We start from the raw sequence: 22,437 nt of genomic DNA on the forward strand, positions 1-22,437 counted from the left end.
TAGTATGTGTGTTTTTTCTGTAGACTTGCGTTTCTAGTTTGCCATTGTAGTCTCTGCTGATCACAGTGTCCAGGAAGGATAACGAGTTGTTTTCTTCTTCTCTACTTATTGAGAATGTTATTGATGGTTCTGTGGATGTTCTCGAGTTGGTCCTTTTTTATTATGGTGAAGGTGTTGTCTATATATCTGATCCATATTTTTGGTTGTATTTGTGGAAGTGTTATGCTTCTAGACATTATGACAACTTCCACTATAAGTCCTGAAAGCCGTGGTGCCATAGGTGTCCCTTTAATTTGTTGGTAAATTTCTCCATCAAATTGGAAGTATGTAGTTAAGCAGAGGTTTATGAGATCCACAATCCTGGGTGTTTCAATCTCTGTGTATTTGGTTGATGCTGCTGGCATTATTTGCCATGGTTCCAAATAAGTCAGAATAAGAGTTCTACATTATCTAGAAGAGAGATTCTCACGGGGGTCCAGCAGGCCAGGCAGCTCATCTGGAGATGATATCTAGCTATTATCTGTCTGATACGTCTTGAGAATAAATTAATAAAGTGGGTCTCGCCCCACATCTCATTTACTGATTGGCAAAAGCCGTCTGGCTGGACAGCCTAGGGCAGGGGTCGGCAACCTTGGCTCTTTTATGACTCGCGGACTTCAACTCCCAGAATTCCCGAGCCAGCATAGCTGGCTCGGGAATTCTGGGAGTTGAAGTCCGCGAGTCATAAAAGAGCCAAGGTTGCCGACCCCTGGCCTAGGGCTAATAGTGCCGGTAGTTTTCTTTATCTCCTTGCTGCCATCTAGGGGTCACCGGGAATCTTGCAGCCCGGATATGGGAAACCTAACGGTAACTACCGTGAAACTTGAAAAAGTCGGATTCTGCCCTTGATGTGGGGAAGAAGAGGATTCGGAAATCAGCCAGGATCGAAGGCAGGTGGACTCTTTTCCCCAAAGAGAGCTTCGGCTCGAGAGAACGCCTGCTGCTCCCCACCAATACGGTGCACACGCCAGCGCCGAAGGGGCTGCCAGGCGCTGCCTGCGTGGTCGAGGGCATCCCGCATTGGGGCAGGGGACGGAACTCGAGGGAGCCGGGCGGTCAGGCGCGTGTGTGTCTCTGGAAGAGGAGGCGGGCTACCGTGGCCGATCCTCGAAGAGAAGAGCCGAGGCCCCGGAGTCTGCGGCTCGTCTTTCACCGAAGCGACCCCCCGCCCCATCATCAGCCCAAGCTCCGGCTGCGAATGAGGGGAAGGCGACCGCGCCGCGGCATCCGCCCTCGGCCGGGCTGCAAGTCACGGCGGGAAACCTGGGGAATTCAAAGCGGCGCCGCTTCGCCCTCCCCGCTTTCCCGCTAGGGAGGCCGCCCTGCGTTTGGGCGGGAAGCTAACGAAGGTCTCGTCAGACGGGACGGGAAAACGAGCGAAGAGGGCGACCGGCAGAGCGACGTCTGTTGGCGGGGAAATGAAAGGGAAACCTTCCCCCTCCCCTCGCCCTCCTCCCCTTCTCTTCCTTTCCCGGCGAAGGGGAGGCGGGGGCTCTCTGGCCGCGGCCGCCCCGTGCGACGCCCAGGCTGGCGGCGCCCCCGGTGGGCTCCCCGTGACTCCCTGGCCCGTCTTGTCATGTTTGTGGTTTGGGACGAGGCGGCGAGCCCGCGCGCCAAGAAAAGCCCAGCGCCCTCGAGCCCCGCCGCAGAAGCCGGCCCGCGCGAGCGCCAGGCACCGGCTGCCTCTAACTACGCCCAGACGCCGCTTCGCTCGCACCTCATTGGAGCGAGCCAGACGGGGCCGCGGCTGCCAGACCCCGGGCGAGGCGAGGCGAGGCACGGAGCAGGCACAGAGGCCGAAGCCCCCCAGCCCGCCCAGCGCCTTCGGCCACCAGGGGCGGAAGGAGCATCCCGCCGCCCGAGGCCAGGCGACCTATCCCTAGTCCAGCTAGCCGGGGCCGCTTCCCGGCCCTCTTTCCTTCCTCCGCGGCAGGTGGCTCGGCGTCGCGATGGGGAGAGGGAGGGCGCCAATGCTGCTGCTGCTGCTCTTGGGGCTCCTGCACTGGGGCCCTGGCGGGGAGGGCAGGAAGAGCTGGAGGCGGCGTGGACCGCAGCAGCAGCAGCAGCAGCCCCAGCAACCCGCCGCGGCGGCGGCCCGAGAGCGAAGCGAAGCGGCCGGGCAGCCGGTGGAGAGCTTCCCGCTGGACTTTACAGCCGTGGAGGGCAACATGGACAGTTTCATGGCTCAGATCAAGAGCCTGGCGCAGTCGCTGTACCCTTGCTCCGCGCAGAATCTGCACCAGGAGCTGAAGCTTCGCTTGCTTCTGAACAGCTCGGTCACCTGCAACGACGGCAGTCCCGCCGGGTGAGTGTAGATGCCAAACTTGCCGCGCCTCGTCTCTTTTCCGTTTCGTTCGATTGCCCGTCTTCCTGGACCTTATTTATGCCCAGTAGAAAAAGAGAACGTTTCGTTGAATGCTTCTTCGTCGACTTTGCTTCGTGTACCTTAATTTGTAAAGCTTTGCACCAGATTGCGGATCTGCATCCTCCCGTTTATATATTCTTGCCCGAAATGTCTGGAATGAAAAGCAATACTGCCGGAGGTGCCTTGATTTGCAAATCTTTAACTGAAGGCAGACAAAAATCCTCAGACGAGGGTGGAAAGAAGTCTTCTAGATTTCTGAGATATTGATATCCGATCCGTATTAGATAAATTTATTCTAGTGCAAAAGATCAGATGTTTGCAGAATGTATTGAAAAGATTTGGAAAGTTTCTCTGGGCTCTAATCAAAATGTAATTCTCAGCCTTTTCAGAATGAGCTTAGCTCTGGATCAGAACTTATTGAATTTTCTAAGCAAGCCTGTAGACTTTGTGTGTGTGTGTGTGTGTGTGTGTGTGTGTGTGTGTGTGCTTAATGCATAGCTAGTCCCTTTCCTTTTTTTTTCATAAAGCATCATTTTTACCCCAAGAAGAGATGCTTCAGAGAACACACCGAACTATTTAGTATTAATACTTAGTATTTCAAAAGTGCTGAAACAATCCATCCTTAGTGTTTAAGCTTTGCTTCCACCATGTGGCTGTTACTAAGAGCACAGTCAGTAACAGGTGGAATAACTCTTTCCTGCCTGGAAATACTTAGGAATGCTAGGAATTTGTTTAATGCATTTAGTTTGGAGCAAGATGAAAGCCGGCTTGGCCTGGCTCTGAGCCCCTGAGAAGGTCCTTTGATCAGACTCTGTTTGGAACTCTTCTGACAGCCATCCTGTTTCTTTCTCTTGTTCTTTAACCAAGCATTTTATGTAACTCTCTTGATATTATAATGAGTTGGTGTATCAAAGAGTTTGTGGTCGAGCGAGCCAGTCTCTCTAATTAAGTTCACGCTGCCTTCTATTTGTTCTTATTTTAGCTACTACCTCAAAGAATCAAAAGGCAGCAGAAGGTGGCTTCTATTCTTGGAAGGTGAGATTGAGTTTTCTTTAATTTTATCTTGAGTTTTAAAGCAAAGTTCAATGATTTCAGGCTCTTTAGGTTAAAAAAATTCAAGAGATGACAGAGTAACATCCCAGATGCTTTCTTCAAATGTTTGCAAGGAATATTAATATGTACTGCCTGCTTTCTCTGCAACCAACGTATTCATCCTTCCATCTTCACCGCCATTGTTGCACATGTGTCTTGCAAACTTGTGACAGTCTAATACGTCCAATAATTCTAATCAGAGCTACCTACATATAGGAAAAAAATTCACTGAGTTCCATGAGACTTATCCATAGGTTTTCTAACTTGGTGCACTTCACACTGAGTACAATTTCCAAAATCGCAACTCAGCAATGCAATGTCTGAAGGGCACCAGACAGTGGAAGGATGGTACATAAGGATCCTGTTGCCTTGGCTTAGTCTATCAATCCATTTCTTCTGTTTGCTTGTACTTTAATTTCATCTCATCCTTGTACTTTCTAGATTTTGCTGTATTTATTCAGTAACCCTGTGAAATTGGAAAGTTTTGATGCTTTTTCCTCCCCCCCCTTCTAATTCATAAGCTTTTCTATTTTGATGTCTCTGGAGATTCTCAATCATCCAGGTCATGGTTGTCACAAGGTGCTTTTCCAAAAGATAACTGACTTTCTTGGTGTTTTTTTTCTCTTTGAAAACATTTTGCTCCTCATCCAAGAAGCTTCTTCAGTTCTGACTGAATGGTGGGTAGAACGTTCTTGGGACTGAAGGTTGTCCACCCCAAAGATAAAACCTCCAGACACAAACTGAACAAGGTGGTTTATGCAGTGTAATGCAGTGAGACACGTGCAGATCTGTACATTAGGGAAACAAAACAACCACTTCACAAACACATGGCACAAAACAGGAGAACAAGCCCATCAAGATAGGATTAAGCAGTCCATCTACATCTGAAAGAGAAAGATCATTCTTTTGAAGGCAGCAAAGTCCACATTCTGGACAAAAAGGACCACTGATTTGAAAGAGGGGTCAAAGAGGCTAATAACTATGTTAAAATTGAACAGCCTTCTCTCAATAGAGGGGGAGGGAGATGACACTACCTATCTTCTGTTTACAAGAGAGTCTTTTCAGCAGTCCCCAGAAGGTTCCACCCCATCTGCACACTGATTCAGGTGTCTCTGATGATACAGTAAACCCTCAAGTGGACTGAATGATGCTCAGAGAGCTAACATGACCGCTAATGAGCAACCTTCAGACTGCTGACAACTAGATGACTGCAAAGAATATAAATCCTTCCATTCCCCACCATTCAGTTAGAACTAAAGAAACTTCTTGGATGAGAAGCAAAACATTTTCAAGGGAAAAAAACACCAAAGAAAGTCCAGTTGCCTTTTGGAAAAGCACCTTTGGGACATGTCTATTTTGATCTTAAACCATCTGTTTGGAAGTAAGTCCCGCTAAGTTCATTGAAATTTTGTTTCAGATAAAAACAATTAGGACAACAATATTATGCTACTTTGGAAGGAACTATCAACTTTTGTCTAAGGATTACTATTGTGATATTTTTACATTTATTATTCTGATAAACAAGAAAAATAAGAACTGTCAAATAGCTCTATTCTAATTTCAAGAATCTTGTCAGAAATCCTGCATTTTCTACATAGGTAGTCCTTGGTTTTTCATCTCAACCCTCAACGTATACCTTTGAATCTAATAAGGAAAAACAGGTGTGTGTGTGTGTGTGTAGTATATGTAATTTGTAATAATATATATATTACTCACAGACTAACGGCAGAGTCAAGTTTTTGTGGTTATGACCTGGAAGCAAATCCTATAGGATTTACACCCATGGATCCTATCCTAAGGAATATGCCTGTTGTGTGCCCTGTAAAGAGCAGAACTATCGTTATTGGCATTTGATTGCTCAGTCAGAAAATAATAAAGCAATCCTATTTTAATTGGATCACTTCCAGGTAAAAGAGGGTGTAATATGAAAAAACCAATGGCACAGACATTAATTCTTTGAAAGGTACTAGAAAGCTGAATGAAAGCAAACATGATTTGTGAGGAAGAAATTCAAGGCAGAACGTGCTGTATTATGAAAAAGATAGCAATCTGCCAGTGAAATCAGTATTGGGTTGCTAGTTACTTTTACAGTAGATGTTAAAAAGATGGCAAAGGTGATAGACTACAATGCAGTCCTATCCTATTCAATACATACTTTCGTATTTACAGGAACATAATATTGCTGTGTTCAGATGGGATTATTGCAAAGGAAGTTTGCATACTATGACAAGTTTAAGGTCTCGATCAAATTAGATTCAATGTTTACTTTATGTGGGATTTTATATAGCTTTTAAAATATGTCTGATCTATAAATTTGCATAGGAAAAATAATATCAACTGTTATAAAAACAATTTTATGACTAATTTAATTCCACCAGGCGTCTATTTCATAAATTATAGCCTAAAATGATGTGAATTAGTGATACAGGAAAAAGTTATTGAGATATCATCATCATCATTATTGTTATTGGATGCAGGAGGCTGGTATTGCTTCAGCAGAGAGAATTGCAACTCTCGTTATGAAACAATGAGGAGATTAATGAGTTCCAAGGAGTGGCCCCTTACCAAAACTGGTAAATGTTTTGTTCCTATTAGTCTGAGATTTACATTGTGAATTATAGATTGTTTCTGCTGTGTACATAAATGCCTAATTATGAATACATATATATTATCTTTAGTAATGTTCTGTTATTCATCTGAAATAATGTTTGTTTTGTTCACTTAGTATTTACACAGGTTTTTTTTAAAAAAAACAACAGGTAACATACCAGAATCAAAATAATGCGTGTAATTATTTTGAATTTTAATAGAAATGCAAAATCTCCAGTGCAAAATCTTTTCATTCTTTGCAAAGCAGATCTTCTATAAATTTATGAGAATGGGAAATATTTGAGTAGAATCTTAAGAGGCCACTGCAGTCATTAAATCTAGCCCTTTATTTAGAGTATTAATTCTAACTGATATATTGTTGACAGCTGACTGTTTAAACTTAGTATGAACTCATGTTGTAAAAAGAAGCCCACCACCTCTCTGATTAATTGGTTCCATTGACAATTGTAATCGGCTCCACTGTTGTTATTTTTTTCAATCAGAAGCTGCCCCTTCCATAACTTAAATCTATGATCTCCTGTTTTCTAGAATGGTATGAAATAGAAATGCCAGTCTTAGACTACACAACCAAGTTTGGATACTTCTGTTGCAAGAAGGGCTGTGTGATAATGAATCTGAAATATTTTTTTATGTTAGAGAGCAATATTAATCTCAGATCTAACTAGCCTTGGAAGGAGTGAGAGTAATAATTAGATGGATGTATCCCCTCTCTTGCTGCACCACATAAAAAGGTAAAGGTAAAGGTTCCCCTGCACATGCGTGCTAGTCGTTTCCGACTCTAGGGGCCGGTGCTTATCTCCGTTTCAAAGCCGAAGAGCCAGCGCTTGTCCGAGGATGTCTCCGTGGTCATGTGGCCGGCATGACTAGACGCCAAAGGCGCACGGAATGCTGTTACCTTCCCCACCGTAGTGGTCCCTATTTTTCTATTTGCATTTTTACGTGCTTTCGAACTGCTAGGTTGGCAGAAGCATGCAGATTCCCAAATGCGTGTTACAGAAGTGAGGCAAGAGGGGGAAAGGGACCCACTTTCCTTTTTGCCAATCTGGGTATGAAGCAACAGGGCTTTAGATAAAGTTAAGAGATCAATTTCTTTCAATCCCACCTCCTCATAGATAATCATAATCTGTTTTAGATTACACTGCTAAATGAAATATTTGCATATAGAATTGAAATTTGTAGTGATATTTGGTTATATATTTCTTTTACTTTATTCCCATATGTGTTTTGAGTACATCTAGATGGAAAAGTGGCATAAAAATGAGATATACCTATGCCTATATTTAGGAATTAAGAACAGTGCATTGTTGGCATCATTTTCTCTACTTGGTGCTGGATAAAGGTGTTGGAATACCGCACAGCTCACCTTATCCTTAGCCAACACTGGGCATGTTATCTGAGGATCTGAAGGATGGTTTGCAAAAACTAAATTATTTTCTTTGGCTGAGATCTTATATATCCAGACAATATTAATAAAACATTGCTGTCCTTATATGGCAGGTTTAATTATCATAGGAGAAAGCACCGGTTCAGAAATGGAGATTGGCCAACTTTTGCTGGCTCACCAATACTTTGTGACAGTGTTAGCATCTTAATGCCTAATTTAATAATCAGTTATGTTCAAAATGCTCAGCATGTTGTTAATTTTCCTTTGTTCCCTTGCTTAGATGAGTCAGTGTGTTCTTTACTTCTAAAACTTTTAGAGGCTGTAGTCTATCCAAAACATATCTGAGAACAAGGGTCCCTGAATATGCTGGAGTTACATTTAAGTATATTGTACATGTTTAGGTTTTCCGCTATGTAAGCCTGTTTAGACCAAAAAGAAGAAATCTTTCAAATATCACTTGTATAGGTTCTATTTTTATACACATGAAATACAAAAATGAAGTGTTAAATCTAATAATTTCCTGTCTTAATCTGAGAGATTTTTATTGTGACTATTGCATTGTTTTGGATGCTCTGGCGTATATACCTACAAATGTTTTTTTTAACCATCTGTCAGTGTATTAATACTGAATCTTCTTTGTTCTTTGCATTAAAGATATTTTTCTTTATGCGTTAGTATATATATATTTCTCCATCTACAGGAACAGGCATTTTGTCATCACAACCAGAAGAAAATCCTCACTGGTGGAATGCAAATATGGTGTAAGTAGAATAAACAACTGTGGGAGTTGAATGGAATAGTCAAGCAAAAATAAACAAGATAGAAGAATAGTAAACCAGGGGAAAGGAGAACTTAGCCTGCATGTGAAAAAACAAAGGACCAGAGCTTGCAAGTTATAATGTTCCTATAAAGAAAGCATGAGTAGAAATTTACAAATGAGAATAATTGCCAGACAGAGTGGACGGTTAGTACATTAAGAAAGTCTTCCAAAACAATTTAAAGACAATAAGGAGGGAAAATCCTAATGGTCAGATCTGATGTTCTGCCTGATTCCTGCCAGCAAGGCAGAAATACCATAGATGGGTAGGCTGGAAAGAAAAAAAAAACAGTATTACCCTAAGGCCTTTGTACTTTTCCCTTACTCAAGGGCTGTATTGGAAGCACCACTGCTAGATCTCTAAATGCAGAATGGCTTGGCCATAATGGAGAAGCCAGTGAGGGTGGATTTCACTTTTACGCCTGAGGAACTGTAGTCTTCGGTATTTCCTATAAGAGTAATTGACCTGAAAATTTTATTTTGATTATGTGCCATGTACACAGAGTTTGTCCAGAAAATAAATTCATACTAAGCCTTTTTAAAAAGTAACATAGTCCCATGTAAATAAGACTTCTGGCTAGGATGATTGGATAGCAGACTTGGGAAATAAAAGCAAATATCAGGCATTAACCCGAAAGCCAACTTGCGGGCTACTGTCTGTATGTAGTTAAATGTTGTTAGAATGGCTGATTAGAATTAGAATGGCTGTACTATTCAATAGGATATTTTTTTTCCCTTGCATGGCATTGTTTTTGGATAGCAGGGACATTCTTGAGCAAGAGTAATTTCTAATTCAAAAAGGATCTAGATTGATTATTTATTTATTTATTTATTTATTTATTTATTTATTTATTTATTTATTTGGATTTATATACCGCCCCTCTCCGAAAGGACTCAGGGTGCTGTACAGGGCAATTAAAACACTATAAACAACACATAATGTATAAAAATTAAAATGAGATTAAATAAAATAGCCCTAAACAATAAACACATACTAAAATTTAAAATTTTTAAAATTTAAAATCTAAAATCCCACTCCCTCAGTCCAGGCCGGCAAGTTCAAATAGCCAAGTCTTCATGTATAGCTATCAAGTAAGATGATGTTGATAGCTTTAATGGAGCCAAAAACAGAGGAGAAAATAGAAATAGAGAATCAAAACAGTGGCATTTACCATGCAGATCTATGAGAGTTTTAAAATTACTGAACGTTTTCCATGCTTGACATAAAAATAAAAATAAAGACCTGGTTTCTGTTCTTAAACATGTATTGGAAATGCACTAAACTTTGACCAACTGCAGCTCCCTGGCATTTAGCTCAAAGTGTTACAGGAATTTTCATATTTTTTTCTTTGATGCTTCATGCCCTGGGATATCAGTTATTGTATAAAAAGCTGGTACCATCAGATCTGAGTGAGCCGAGCTTAAACAATTTCCTCCTATCGCTCTTAGGGTTTAATTTGCTGGATTTTTACTCTTGTCTTACCCTTCCATGCATATCAAAAGAATATTGGTGCTCAAGTACATCTGTTCTCTTGCAGTTTCATCCCATATTGCTCAAGTGATGTCTGGAGTGGAGCCTCTGCCAAAACTGAGAAAAGTGAGTGCTTCTGACAGGCTCTTGCTGCCAAACAGGCATTATGCATTAAGGGGGAATCTGGCCTGAATTCTCCACAGTTGTGCAAAGGAAGAAAGGATTCTTGCCAGCGGGCAGGAAGAAATAATAAATATCCTCTAGAGATAATGCATCCGCTTGCAAGCCCTGCTTTGTCACGGTTCAGAACCCCACATGGGAGTAACCGAGCAACAGCCTGAGAGAAATGGTTGCATCTCAAGGGTCTGAGCAACTCTTTCATTTAGCTAAACTTGAAATAAGGAAAGACCAAATGGTGCCAGGGCTTCCAAACGGAATCGAGAAAGTTCTTGATATCTGTGCATGCGCCTGAGGGCCATTGCCATCTAGATCTATCACAGATGGCATGGGAAGGCACTGCGTGAACAGAAACATCCGTCTGGACGATGTTGGATGATAAGTGACCAAGAAACATTTGCTTTTGGACTAAAGAACAGCTTTGGGCAGTTTAAAATTTTGGGACTTTTCAACATAACTGACTTAATTGATAAATGTGGACATTTTGTATTTCTCTTTCTAGAATTTTATATTCTCTTTAGGATGCCTATCTTCCATTTGGTGTCCGTAGCTGACACCACAGATTCCTGGATATCACTAATATTGGAATGATCTTGCACGAAGAATATCAGTTTTCACAATGCTATCTGGCAAGACTCATATCTAATTAAATGAAAGATTTCTAACCTTAAAAGGGAAAGGTGTATAGGAAAAAAAATCCTTTATTTCAGTTAGTTACCTTTTTTGAAGTGGGTTGATCTCCTGCCTTGACTTCAGGGACAGCAATAGAGGAAGTTTTCTGAGCACCGCTATTTAACTGCCTTATCTGTATTCCCTTAAGGAAGAGTTTGCCTCACATTACATTAGGAATAAAGGATATTGTTTCCATCCTTGCACCCTTATGTTTTGCAATTTTTCCAGGCAGCTGTTCTCAAGGGAGGACCACAATGGCCAAACGCTTTGAGCTTCAGGATCCTGAGCTACAAGCGTTGTGCAAGAGAACTGGGATTGGCCATCTTCCCAGTTTTCCTTTTGCATGGAAAACAACTGAGGAAGTTGTGGCACTGTCAAGCCCCTCCGCTGTTTTCCATGCAAAAACGAAGACACCCTCCCCAAGTAGTATCCTCAAGAACTGTGTCTCTACATGTAGTTCTTTTCTACATTCTACAATAGGATGTAGCCTTACTTCTCTAGGATGCACTTCTCTTTCATCATAAGACATCCTTTATGTTGGCTGAAGGTCATGGTTTATTTTTTTATTTTTTTATTTTAATTCCATTTATATCCCGCCCTTCTCCGAAGACTCAGGGCGGCTTACAAGCTTAGCAGTAGCCTTCATTCTATGTATATGCCTGCTTATTAGGGCTTTCACACACACACACCAAGCGGCATTATTACAAAGTCAGCTTAATTGCCCCCAACAATCTGGGTCCTCATTTTACCTACCTCGGAAGGATGGAAGGCTGAGTCAACCTTGAGCCTGGTGGGATGCGAACCTGCACTAATTGCAGGCAGCTGGTGTTACTTAAGGAGGCATTAGCCCTCTGCTCCACCAAGGCTCAATTGAAATTGGTTGAAACTATATTTTCTCTTCTTCAACCTTCTAGTTTTTTAAGACAGAAAAGATGTAAAGTACGTTAGCCTAACTCTCATGTTGCAACGAGTCATAATATAACTGGTTTGATTCTGGCACAGAGTTATCGTATTTGTGAGCGTATCCACTGTGGTTTGTAAACTAAGACCAAGGCCTTTACACAGTCTGGAAGACCAGGCAGTTGTTGTTGGTTTTTGCTAAATCATAGTTTGAGATATTCTATGAATACAATCCCAGTTTCCAGTGGCAGGTTGGGTGGAAGCAGAGGCAGGCAATTGCCAAAGCATGCTACAATCTTTCTCAACAGGACATTCTCACAGGTGCTTCTTCTTTCGGTCTTCTGTTCTACTCTTCCAGTATTTGGATGGGGAACTTGTAGCTTCTAGATCAGCTGAACTTCAGCTCCCAGCTATTGAAGCTATCATGGCCAAGATAAGAGTTGAAGTCCAGCAATATTTTGAGGGCCACCAGTTCTGCTTTCCTGAAATAGGAGAAGTATATACCATAATTCAGATTCCCTGCTGTGGATAGAGATCCATCTCACTGCTATTTTTTAAGAAGCTTTCCCCAGAATTCTGTTCTTTCTTTGATCTGCTTATAAACCATGTACCTAGGAGGTCAGGCAAGTAAATGTTCAAAAACTAGTCGTAAACATTAAAGAATATGAAAGGGAGAGAATGTCCAGTTTGTCACACTCAGCAAATAAATAAAAGAATTTAGATTTGAAGCATGGTAACAGACTTGCAATATTTGCTAGATTCGTTTTTCCATTGAACATTCATTGGTAACTTATGGTATAAAAGTATATGTTTCAATATTCATTACTCCATATCTTCAACAGGAGTGGCAAAAAAATCATCAGTTTTACTTACTATGCTTGTTTTTTTTAATCTCTCCTCCCTCCCCTTAACTTCCTACAGATGAATTTGTCTTCATGGGTGCTCTCATCATACAAGAAGTTGTAAAGGAATTATTGGGGAAAGGCCTTGGAAATGCCAAGGTGTTGCTGTTGGCAGGAAGCAGGTATACGTCTGTTTATGAAGACACATCTAGTAAATGTATGCTTGTGTGTGAGGTGTTGAAGGGTATTAATAAAACATTTCAAAAGTAAATAAAGAAAAAAATAATAGAAGCAAAATTTTAAAGTAAGAAATGGAACTCAGGGATACCTATAAATAACTATGACTAACAGTACTTGCTGAAATGCCCAGTTAAACAAAATAGGGTGGGTTTTTTTTTGCTCTGAACATGATGTCAGCTCCAAGAGAGATTTTTTGGGGAAGGGTGTTTCACAGGTAGAGCACAGTCTTCAAAACATGTTTTGACAATTGTCCACCTGATTTTAAGATGTTGGAATCGACCTACAAAATCTATTCCCTTATGTTTTTTCTTGTTTGATAAAATCATTTTTGAGGCCATTCTGCCAATGCCCTCTCATGGTAAGCATTCAATGGAAGCCATGATGAGCTCACAGATCTTGTGTCACTATACAAATGATAGCAATTTATATCACTCATTTGTACAATGTTGTGACATCAGTCTTACGCAGCAGGGCAGTGAGTTGCTACCTGGAATGGGCTTTTTCAATATCCATTCTGCAATGTCTTCCAGTGAAGTACACTTGGTTGTCTTTTCAGAACCAAAGACATTTTTGTTTTCTCCAGATAAAACTACTGTTTAATCAATTCATTAACAGATATGCTGCTTAAAATCTTGCTAATTATTCTGGCTTCTTTTTGTTTAGCTTATGTGTTTTAATTATTGCATTTTAAATTCATTCTGAATTCATGTGATTTTTTTTAAAGCATTGTAAATGGCCCAGGGAATGAACAAATGAATAAGCAATTAAACTTGGTATTTAATTAACATTAATTGATGTGATGTGTAGACCTTGCCTACAAGCACGGTTCTGCAGGTAACAATATGGAGGAGTTCTGCTTCAAAGACTTCACTTGTCGTTGCAGTGCTGGTGGAACGGGGGTCCTCCTGAATGTGGATCGAGTGGCTGAACAGCTGGAAGAGCTGGGGTATCCTGGGATTCAGGTCCGTGGCCTTGCAGACTCTGGCTGGTTCTTGGATAATAAACAATATCGTAGGACAGACTGCATTGATACCATAACCTGCGCCCCCACAGAAGCCATCAGGAGAGGAATTAGGTACTGAAGTTTTTAACATCTTTCCTGGAAATCTAAAACTGGAGTGAAACATCCAGTGAGGCTTTCCCTTGATAGTTCAGATGACCTAGTCTTCAGGGAATGCTAAGTAATATTCATGAAATGTGGCTGTGTAAAAAGTACACAGTAGAAATTCTAGTAATCTATCAATAGACAGAGAAACTTAAGGTGTATTTCATTCCAGCAAGCAGCACGTGACGGGGTGAGCTCCTTTTCTTGCCCCAGCTCCTGCCATCCTAACAGTTCAAAAGCATGCAAATGTGAGTAGATAAATAGCTTCCACTTTGGTGGGAAAGTAACAGCGTTCCAGGCACCTTCAGTGTGTAGTCATGCTGGCCAAATGACCACAGAAGCCTCTTTGGACATTACTGCCTCCCTCTGCTAGGAAACAAAGATGAGCACCGCCCCCTAGAGTCAGACTCAACAGAAGAGGGGAAAGTTTTACCTTTTTAATTTTTTTTTAATTTATATACATTTTCAATGTGTGATTTGTCTGCCCTCTACTGTCCACTGTTTTTGGAATTTACATACTCAGTGCTTTTTTTGTAAAAGAAAAAGGTGCTGGAACTCGTACATGTCATACAACCCGCCTTGCCTACCCTACAAGGTTCCATCCAAAAAAGGTGCCGGAACTCCGTTCTGAGCGTTGTATGAGAAAAAAAGCCCTGTACATACTAATAAAGCAGAATACCGTACTTGTAGGTCAGGGCTGACATGAGAGGTCCTTGGTGCTCTCTGAGCTTGCTTGTTTTCTTGCAGGCGTTTCATTACCCAAACTAGATAACATCATCAGTGCTGTTCCTAGTCCTAGCACTGATGAAGTTGCCTAGTTTGAGTAATGGCACGTCTGCAAGAAAACAAGCAAGGCTCAGAGAGCACCAAGGACCCCTCATAATTTACATACTCTTGCCTCTCAGTCCAAGAAATTCTATATAGCATAGTTAACTATTTCTAGTAGAATGAATCTGGATAATTAACTCCAGCTAATTTTTTTTAACTCCCAGATATTGGCATGGACTTGTTCCTGAACGCTGCAAAATGCAGTTTAGAGAAGGAGAAGAATGGAATTGTTTCTTTGGCTATAAAATTTATCCTACTCTCCGATGTAAGTGTGCCAGTGAAGGCCTATTGCTGAGTGATATCTGAAATGCATTTCAGACAAATTCTCCTTATCAGTATAATTAATGCTAAGTGGCTATTATTAAGCATTGCTAGTATTGTCAACTAGATAAAGGTTTTGATTTAGTTAATTATGTGATTTTTACTCTCTTAATTGATTTGCTGAATACAAATAAATATGTATATTACTTTAATACTTCAGTATAAATGGGATGGGTTTGGGGTCAGCAAGACTGTTTTAATTACTGAAGAAAGTGTGGAATAACTTGCAAGAGACATATACGATTTAGCAAATAAAGACTACCGCGTGATTAAATAAAAATGAATTTAATAGTAAATGCACAAGAAAATGTTACATGGCATACCAGGATATACCAATATTTATCCTTAATTTTTTGTTTCTCTTTCTAAAATTTCCACATACTAAAGAAGTCTAATTCGTTCTTGGTTACTTAGTTTATCACTTAAGCCAGTAAGTTTATAGCCCTATAAGTGATGCTATTGGTACTAAATTCTTCTCTTTGTAGCTCCTGTTTTTGTGGTGCAATGGCTGTTTGATGAAGCTCAACTCACTGTGGACAATGTACATTTGACTGGCCAGCCTGTACAGGAAGGACAGTGGCTTTATATCCAAAACCTGGGCCGCGAATTGAGGAATACTCTCAAGGATGTGACGTTAGTTTTGCTTCATGTTTTTAAATTTCCTTTTAAGGAGATTTCCTTTCCTGGGGTCTAGGGATTTTTTTAAAAAAATCTTCCAATGATATGATACATTACAGTGTTAGATAAACACTAGAACTTGTTCAGTTAAAATTTTTGTTTGTATTGCTGTTAGTGGGAATCAGCACTGCATCTCAGGCCTTTTACTCTGCTAAAATTAAGATAAGGACACTGGCTTTATATTCCTGTCATATGACTCAGCTGTTTTCTCATGACAGAAGTATTCACAATACCCAGTCACAAGAGATAATGAAATTAAATCTGTGGTGACTTAGCTTCTCTATGTTATGTTAAGCATAGTGCTTCAAAGCAACTCAGGTGTAAGATCTAAGCTTCTTCCACCTAGCAACTTTTATAGGTAACTTTGTTGCAGCAAGATGCCTAATTTCTACTATGAAAAAACTCAAAGTTGGTAAAAAAGACATACCAAACTCTTTCTTTTTCTATCACATTGATTTTATGACTTTTCCCCCTTCTCATTCAGAGCCAGCTTTGCTCCAGCTTGTTTGTCTCATGAGATCATAACACGCAAGTAAGTATGTAGGGTGGAAAGGTGCAATGTCCTATTTTCTCATTTCTTCTCTATCAAATGAAAGGCATTCACTCAGTTATTTATTAAGAAAGTCTGGCTAAATGGGCGGTGAGCAGAAAATAAATTGAAATCTACAGTCTATTTGTAGATTTCTGGGTAACTTACATTTATAAGCGTTTGTGATTGGTAGAGGTGACATAAATTACCCCATGCCTTTTAATCGGACTGCTAAAAAGAAGGAAAAGTGGGGTGGGCAGGATTGATATTTTGCTCTAAAAAGACTAAATATAGCTTGGATACTGAGAATAAACGGTTGGTTTCAATAGACTCTCTTTGAGTTATGCCTGTCCTGTGATTAGTCACCTCTAAGGTAATGTTCTAAGTAGCATGCAAATTGTCACACACTTTCATCTATATGGGTTGCTTTTTCAGTCATTGGACAGACATCCAAGTGAAAGGGACCTCTTTGCCCCGAGCTTTGCACTGCTGGGATCGCAGTCTACATGACAACAATAAGAATGGGAAAGCCCTGTTCAAAGGCTGCCCAGTCCATCTGATTGACAGCTGCCCGTGGCCGCATTGTAACCCATCATGCCCTACCATCCGGGACCAATACACCGGCCAAGAGATGAATGTGATCCAATTTCTCATGCATATGGGTTTTGATGTGCAGAAGATGGCACAGCAGCAAGGGCTGGAGCCCAGTAAACTTCTAGGGATGCTGAGCAGTGCTAGCTAGAAGTGTATTCTCTTAATGACAACGGCTTGACTCTTGAGACACCCAAACATTCTGCCTTCTTTGCTCACGTACAGCACGTAAAGATCTACAGGCATAAGTAGCCAAACTAACGCACATAGCTCTTGCATAACTAGCCTATCAGAATCAAATGGACAGAATCTCATCTACCCACTTAAATGAAGCATTACCTCCACATTACTGCCAAGCAGTACCTCTGTTCACAAGGACAATCTATAGGAAGTAACGGGTGCCTAGAAGCTCCAGTTTCAAGAACCCATAAGGGCCTTCATGCATTTCATCATTTCCAAGGTATGTCTAGGCCAGGGGTAGGCAACCTCGGCTCTTTTATGACGCATAGAATTCTGGGAGTTAAAGTCCATGCGTCATAAAAGAGCCGAGGTTGCCTACCCCTGGCCTAGGCCATAGAGGGACTTTGGGGATGGGTGGGAGCACTGAATTATTCTCTCATCAGAAGTGAAGATACGACCACGAGGACTTCCTGGAGCCAGCAGCTCACCATGTAAGATACTGTACAAACAAAGCACAGCGGCTACAAATGGATCTACCGTGTATTCAATTTACTTTTGTATTGTTTTATGAAATGATTTTATTACTTGACTTTTTTTAAAAAAATAAGCAAGAAATATAAAATTAATGATATTGTTTTGTAACATATTTTTAAATAATGAAGAAAACAGCTTATGCTATTTTGGCAATGTGAAAATATTTATTTTAATATGTAAATGCTATTTATAAGGGCTGATCCAAGATATGCTCACATGTTGTAAAGTTGTAAATACTTTCTTGGGAAGGTTTTCCTTGTGAACACATATGTATGGGAGAGGGCAAGGGTCAGCATTGGCATATTATTATTATTATTATTATTATTATTATTATTATTATTATTAAATCCTTATGACTTCTTTGTACTACATTCATTTGTGGAAATGAAATGACTAAATGATGAGTGAAGGATTCAAGAAAGGGCTTTTTTCTAATGTAATCTATATGATGTTTGCACCTTTATTCATCTTTTCATTATAGGAAATGCACAAATTTGAGGGAGAGAAGCAAGGGCCACATAGAATAGGATTCTGATTTAAAGTGGGTATGTATGCAGGTGGTCCTCACTTAACAATAATTGGGGCTAGGAACTTCATTCCTAAGTGACGTGGTTATAAAGCGTGTTGTCATGTGAATACACCAGTTTACCATGGCAGTTGTGACAGTCCCAGTTGACATCATTAAGTGGATACTGCACAGTCACCATATCCTGTGGTCATGTGATTGCCATTTGCAACTTCCTGACGGCTTCCCCATTGACTTTCTTGTTGGAAACTGTCAGAGAACAGAGAAGAATAAACATAAATTCTATTTCCACTCCCCCGCCTTTGAAACAATAGTTATTTGGCCCTTCTTTTGCTAGTCTTGGGCAGCAGTAATTGACATAACAGTTCTTCCTAACCTGAAAATATCTTATTGTTGAATTATACACTAGTTCCTGTTGTCCAGTTGGCCCAAGATATTTTACTTCTCAAATAAGACAATCCAAATTATACATTTGTGTTAGAAATAAACCCAATAACACAGTGTTCTGTGCTTTAATGTTACTATAAAACCTGTTACAAGCACTACCATCCATGCAGACCATGATGCTGAAATGAAGACAGGTATGATAATTGTGCAAATGCAACAATTACATAAAATGCACACTTGCCTTAGGACATCAGATACATGTACAAAAATCATCCATTGTCATGCTCATATTGTCATTGTGCCCTCCATCCAGCCAATACCATGCCCAGTTGGGATGTTGCCTTAAAATTTTATTTCTACTAATAATAATATGAATGTATAAAGACCAGTATCTCAAGGAAAAAAATGTGAGTAAAGTGTTAAGAAAGACCTAATGTTACTTATTCTTGAAACCTGGCTACAATTGTGCTCCACTTCCTTGTCTCTAATATTTTCTAAAAGTAAACCTGAAAGTAGAACAAGCAATGATAAGACAAATCTGAGATACTACTGTTGTGAGGAAATATTTGTGAAGGCTCTCTAATGTAAAATGAATATGTAAATACTGTGTTGTTGCCACCTAGTGGTAAAGTCATAAAGTGTTTTTGAAAAAAGTAGTTCCAGGATAGTTGCCATATTGAGGACTGTACAGGTAATCCTCAATTTGCAATAGTTCGTTTAATGACTGTTCAAAGTTACAACAGCACTGAAAAAAGCGACCTATGACCATTTTTCACAATTACAACTGTTGCAACATCCCCAGGGCCATGTGATCAAAATCCAGATGTTTGGCAACTGGTTCACACTTTGCAGCGTCCCAAAATCACCTCTTGCAACCTTCTGACAAGCAAAGGCAGTGGGGAAGCCAGATTCATTTCACAACCATGTTACTAACTTAACAGTTAGTGATTCATTTAACATTTGTGGCAAGAAAAGTCGTAACATGGGGCAAAACCCACTTAACAAATGTCTCACTTAGCAACAGAAATTTTGGACTCAGTTGTGGCCGTAAGTGGTAACATGGTTGTATAGCAAAGACAAAAAGTCAGCAGTTCTTCCACCTTACTGTATTAGTGTTTGTGAATATTGTGGAATGCTAATGTTCAGAGCTAAAGCCAGTTTGGGTAGTGGTGGAGGCATCAGACTAGCGACCAAAAGACCATGAGTTCTGGACTTGCCTTGGGCACAAAGACAGCTGGGTGACCTTGGACCAGTCCAGGGGTCGGCAACCTTGGCTCTTTTATGACTCGTGGACTTCAATTCCCAGAATTCCTGAGCCAGCGTGGCTGACTCAGGAATTCTGGGAGTTGAAGTCCAAGAGTCATAAAAAAGCCAAGGTTGCCTATTCCTGGACCAGTCCCCCTTTCTCTCAACCCTAGGAAAGAGGCAAGGGTAAACCATTTCTGAAACAATATTGCCAAGAAAACTGCAGAGAGTAGTCCAGGCAGTCACTAGAAGTCAAAAATGTACTCAAAGGTGGGGGGGGAAATTTTTTTTTAGAACTAAGAGAATTTCATCCCTTCTTTTTAATCTTTATTATTTTGAATGCTGGCTCTATATTAGATATAAGAAAATGTTTCAGTGAATTGTGTTCCTTGTGGGTACTACAGTCACTGATTCAGATAATTTAATTAATTTAAATGTCTTCAATACAGGTAGTCCTTAACTTGCAACCATTCATTTAGTAACTGTTCAAAGTTACAACAGCAGTGAAAAAAATTACTTATGATCATTTTTCACACTTATGACCACTGCAGCACCCCCATGATCGTGTGATCAAAATTCAGGGACCTGGCAACTGCAATGTATTTGGACTGTCCTAGGATCACATGTTCACCATTTGTAACCTTCCAAGCCAGCTTCCAACAGGCAAAGACAATAGGGGAAGCCAGATTCACTTAACAACCACATGATTTACTTAATAACTACAATTATCCGCTTAACAACTGTGGCAAAAAAGGTTGTAAAATGGGGCAAAATTCACTTTAACAGCTGTTTTGCTCAGCGACATGCCTGTTGGGCTCAATTATGATCGTACATCAAGGAGTACCTGTAGTTGAATTTTTAGTTTCTGTTTTTTGAAGTGAATGGACACACTTCTGTAAAATAAGCCACTTGTAAAATAACATTAATGGTTGTCATTTCAATGCAGTCAGAGGGCATCTTCATGCTTAGAGGGACATGTGGCTGAACCCATTGACGGTCCCCCTCATCTTGTATTAATCTGCTATATCTAAGGTGCAGAAATATGGCTGGCCATTAGAGGACAGCAGAGAACAGCAGCAATTTCTGTATTTTGTTCCATTCTAATGTCCAGATTTGCAGTCCATCGAAGGTAGTCTCAGATAGATAGGTTTTGTTCTAAGGATTGTTAATTAAGATTTAGAAAATTACCAGTTCACCCTGTTGCCCGGTCACCATGGAAATGTCACTCCTAGCAAATTATCAGGAAACAAAGGAAGAGATAAGGCACCTTGCCAACTATGCAAAATTATCTCCTAACTTCATCAGAGTGCTATTCTTCAGCTTCTTCATGTTTTTGTAGACTCAAGGAAGCTGGCATGGTTATCAGGCCATCTCCACCTCCTGCTGACATGTGTATCCAAGGACACAATCTGATGCTACCCATTAAAATGGTATATGAAAGTAGTGAGAACAACTTGTCATCAATTGAAATGGATCTCCATCGGCAAATTTACACTCCCTACCTTCAGAAACTCCCTACCTTGCCAAGAGAGCTGTTTTTAAGAAGAGATTGGACTACCATTTGTCTGAAATGGTATAGGATTTCCTGTTTGGCTAGGGGGCTGGACTAGAAGACCTCCAAAGTCCTGTCCAACTCTTCGATTCTGTTCTGTTATCTATCTATCTATCTATCTATCTATCTATCTATCTATCTATCTATCTATCATCTATCTATCTATCACATTTCTGAACCCTCCATCTCCCTCACATATATAGATGTGCCACCTTCTCTGACTAGTGCAATGGCTAGGCACAGGTTGGCAGTTGTATCCAGATTCCCATTATTTCTCTGACATTTATCATTAGACTTATATCCCATCTTTCCTTCAAAGAGGCAAAGGAGGCATACTTAACATCTCCTCCTCCTATATTTCCTGAAAACAGCAATCCAACACCAAAAACAATACACAAGATAATTGAGTCTGAAACAGGGCGAGTAGTCCGTAGTCACCAAGTTTTCCCAATGCTAATCCAATTTTTAATCATTGTACCCCACTGATTCTCTAAGCCATGATAGTAGTGCAATTTAATTATTGTACAATTAACACTCTTTTTCCTTCCATTCAAGTCAATAGGAAGTTTGGGATGGAGGGGATAAAGAAGAAACAGCCCTCCACTTTCCTCTGCCTCAGTCTTACTATCATTGTATGAGAATACTGTCTAACTGCATCTATTCCCAAAACATCTCAACTTTTATATAAATCCCACATGAATAAAATGGCTGGGTTCACTATTATTTAATTGTAAATCACTAAATAAATATCTGAATTTGCACAAAAAATTAAGTCATAGTTTACAAACCACTAAGGCTGGCTTCACAAAACATACCGCACACATACTGTATACATGTATCTTATGCTAATGCCTTTTGGGATAAGCAACATTATGAATGAATGAACCTTTATTGTCAAAGTACAACTATGTGTACATTGAGATTAGCTGAGCCTCCCTTTGTGCTCCCACCCCACAACACACAGTGACAACAAACCCTCCATCTTACTACACCATGTAAACCAACTACACCACACACCGGTGTAGAAGAAGAATAAGAAGAAGCAATGAAAAGCAATTACATCCAGAGACAAAACAGCAGAAAACTAACTAAATTAGAGTTGCATTAAAACTATACCTCTTTGTTCCTTAAACAGCAAAGAGATGTTAGGTTTACCCAAGAAGTAAAGTTCCTGGGCTGTAGACCAGTGTTTCACAACCTTGACAACTTGAAAGCATGTGGCTGGAGAATTCTGGGGGTTGAAGTCCACAATTCTAAAAGTGAAGTGCAAGATAGGCGGTAAATAGATAGATAGATAGATAGATAAATAAGCTGTTCAAGAGAAAGAAGGGAAGAAGTGTAAAGGATGGACA

The 22,437-nt window shown here is 40.3% G+C and overlaps 1 protein-coding gene across 1 annotated transcript; it reads left to right on the top strand.

Annotated features, from left to right (window-relative positions):
• Positions 1 to 1,988: 1,988 nt before the first annotated feature.
• Positions 1,989 to 17,005, top strand: NOTUM (notum, palmitoleoyl-protein carboxylesterase; the record flags this gene model as incomplete). Its single annotated transcript, XM_083353099.1, has 11 exons — positions 1,989 to 2,344; positions 3,387 to 3,439; positions 5,974 to 6,069; positions 8,191 to 8,251; positions 9,846 to 9,904; positions 12,449 to 12,551; positions 13,493 to 13,684; positions 14,707 to 14,807; positions 15,349 to 15,496; positions 16,026 to 16,073; positions 16,506 to 17,005. 11 exons carry the CDS (start codon positions 1,989 to 1,991, stop codon positions 16,810 to 16,812), a joined length of 1,524 nt encoding a protein of 507 aa, XP_083209225.1. The 3' UTR covers positions 16,813 to 17,005.
• Between the last annotated feature and the right edge of the window lie 5,432 nt (positions 17,006 to 22,437).

The sequence above is a fragment of the Vipera ursinii genome, assembly GCF_947247035.1.
Source record: "Vipera ursinii genome assembly, chromosome: 2".
NCBI classification, from domain to species: domain Eukaryota; kingdom Metazoa; phylum Chordata; class Lepidosauria; order Squamata; family Viperidae; genus Vipera; species Vipera ursinii.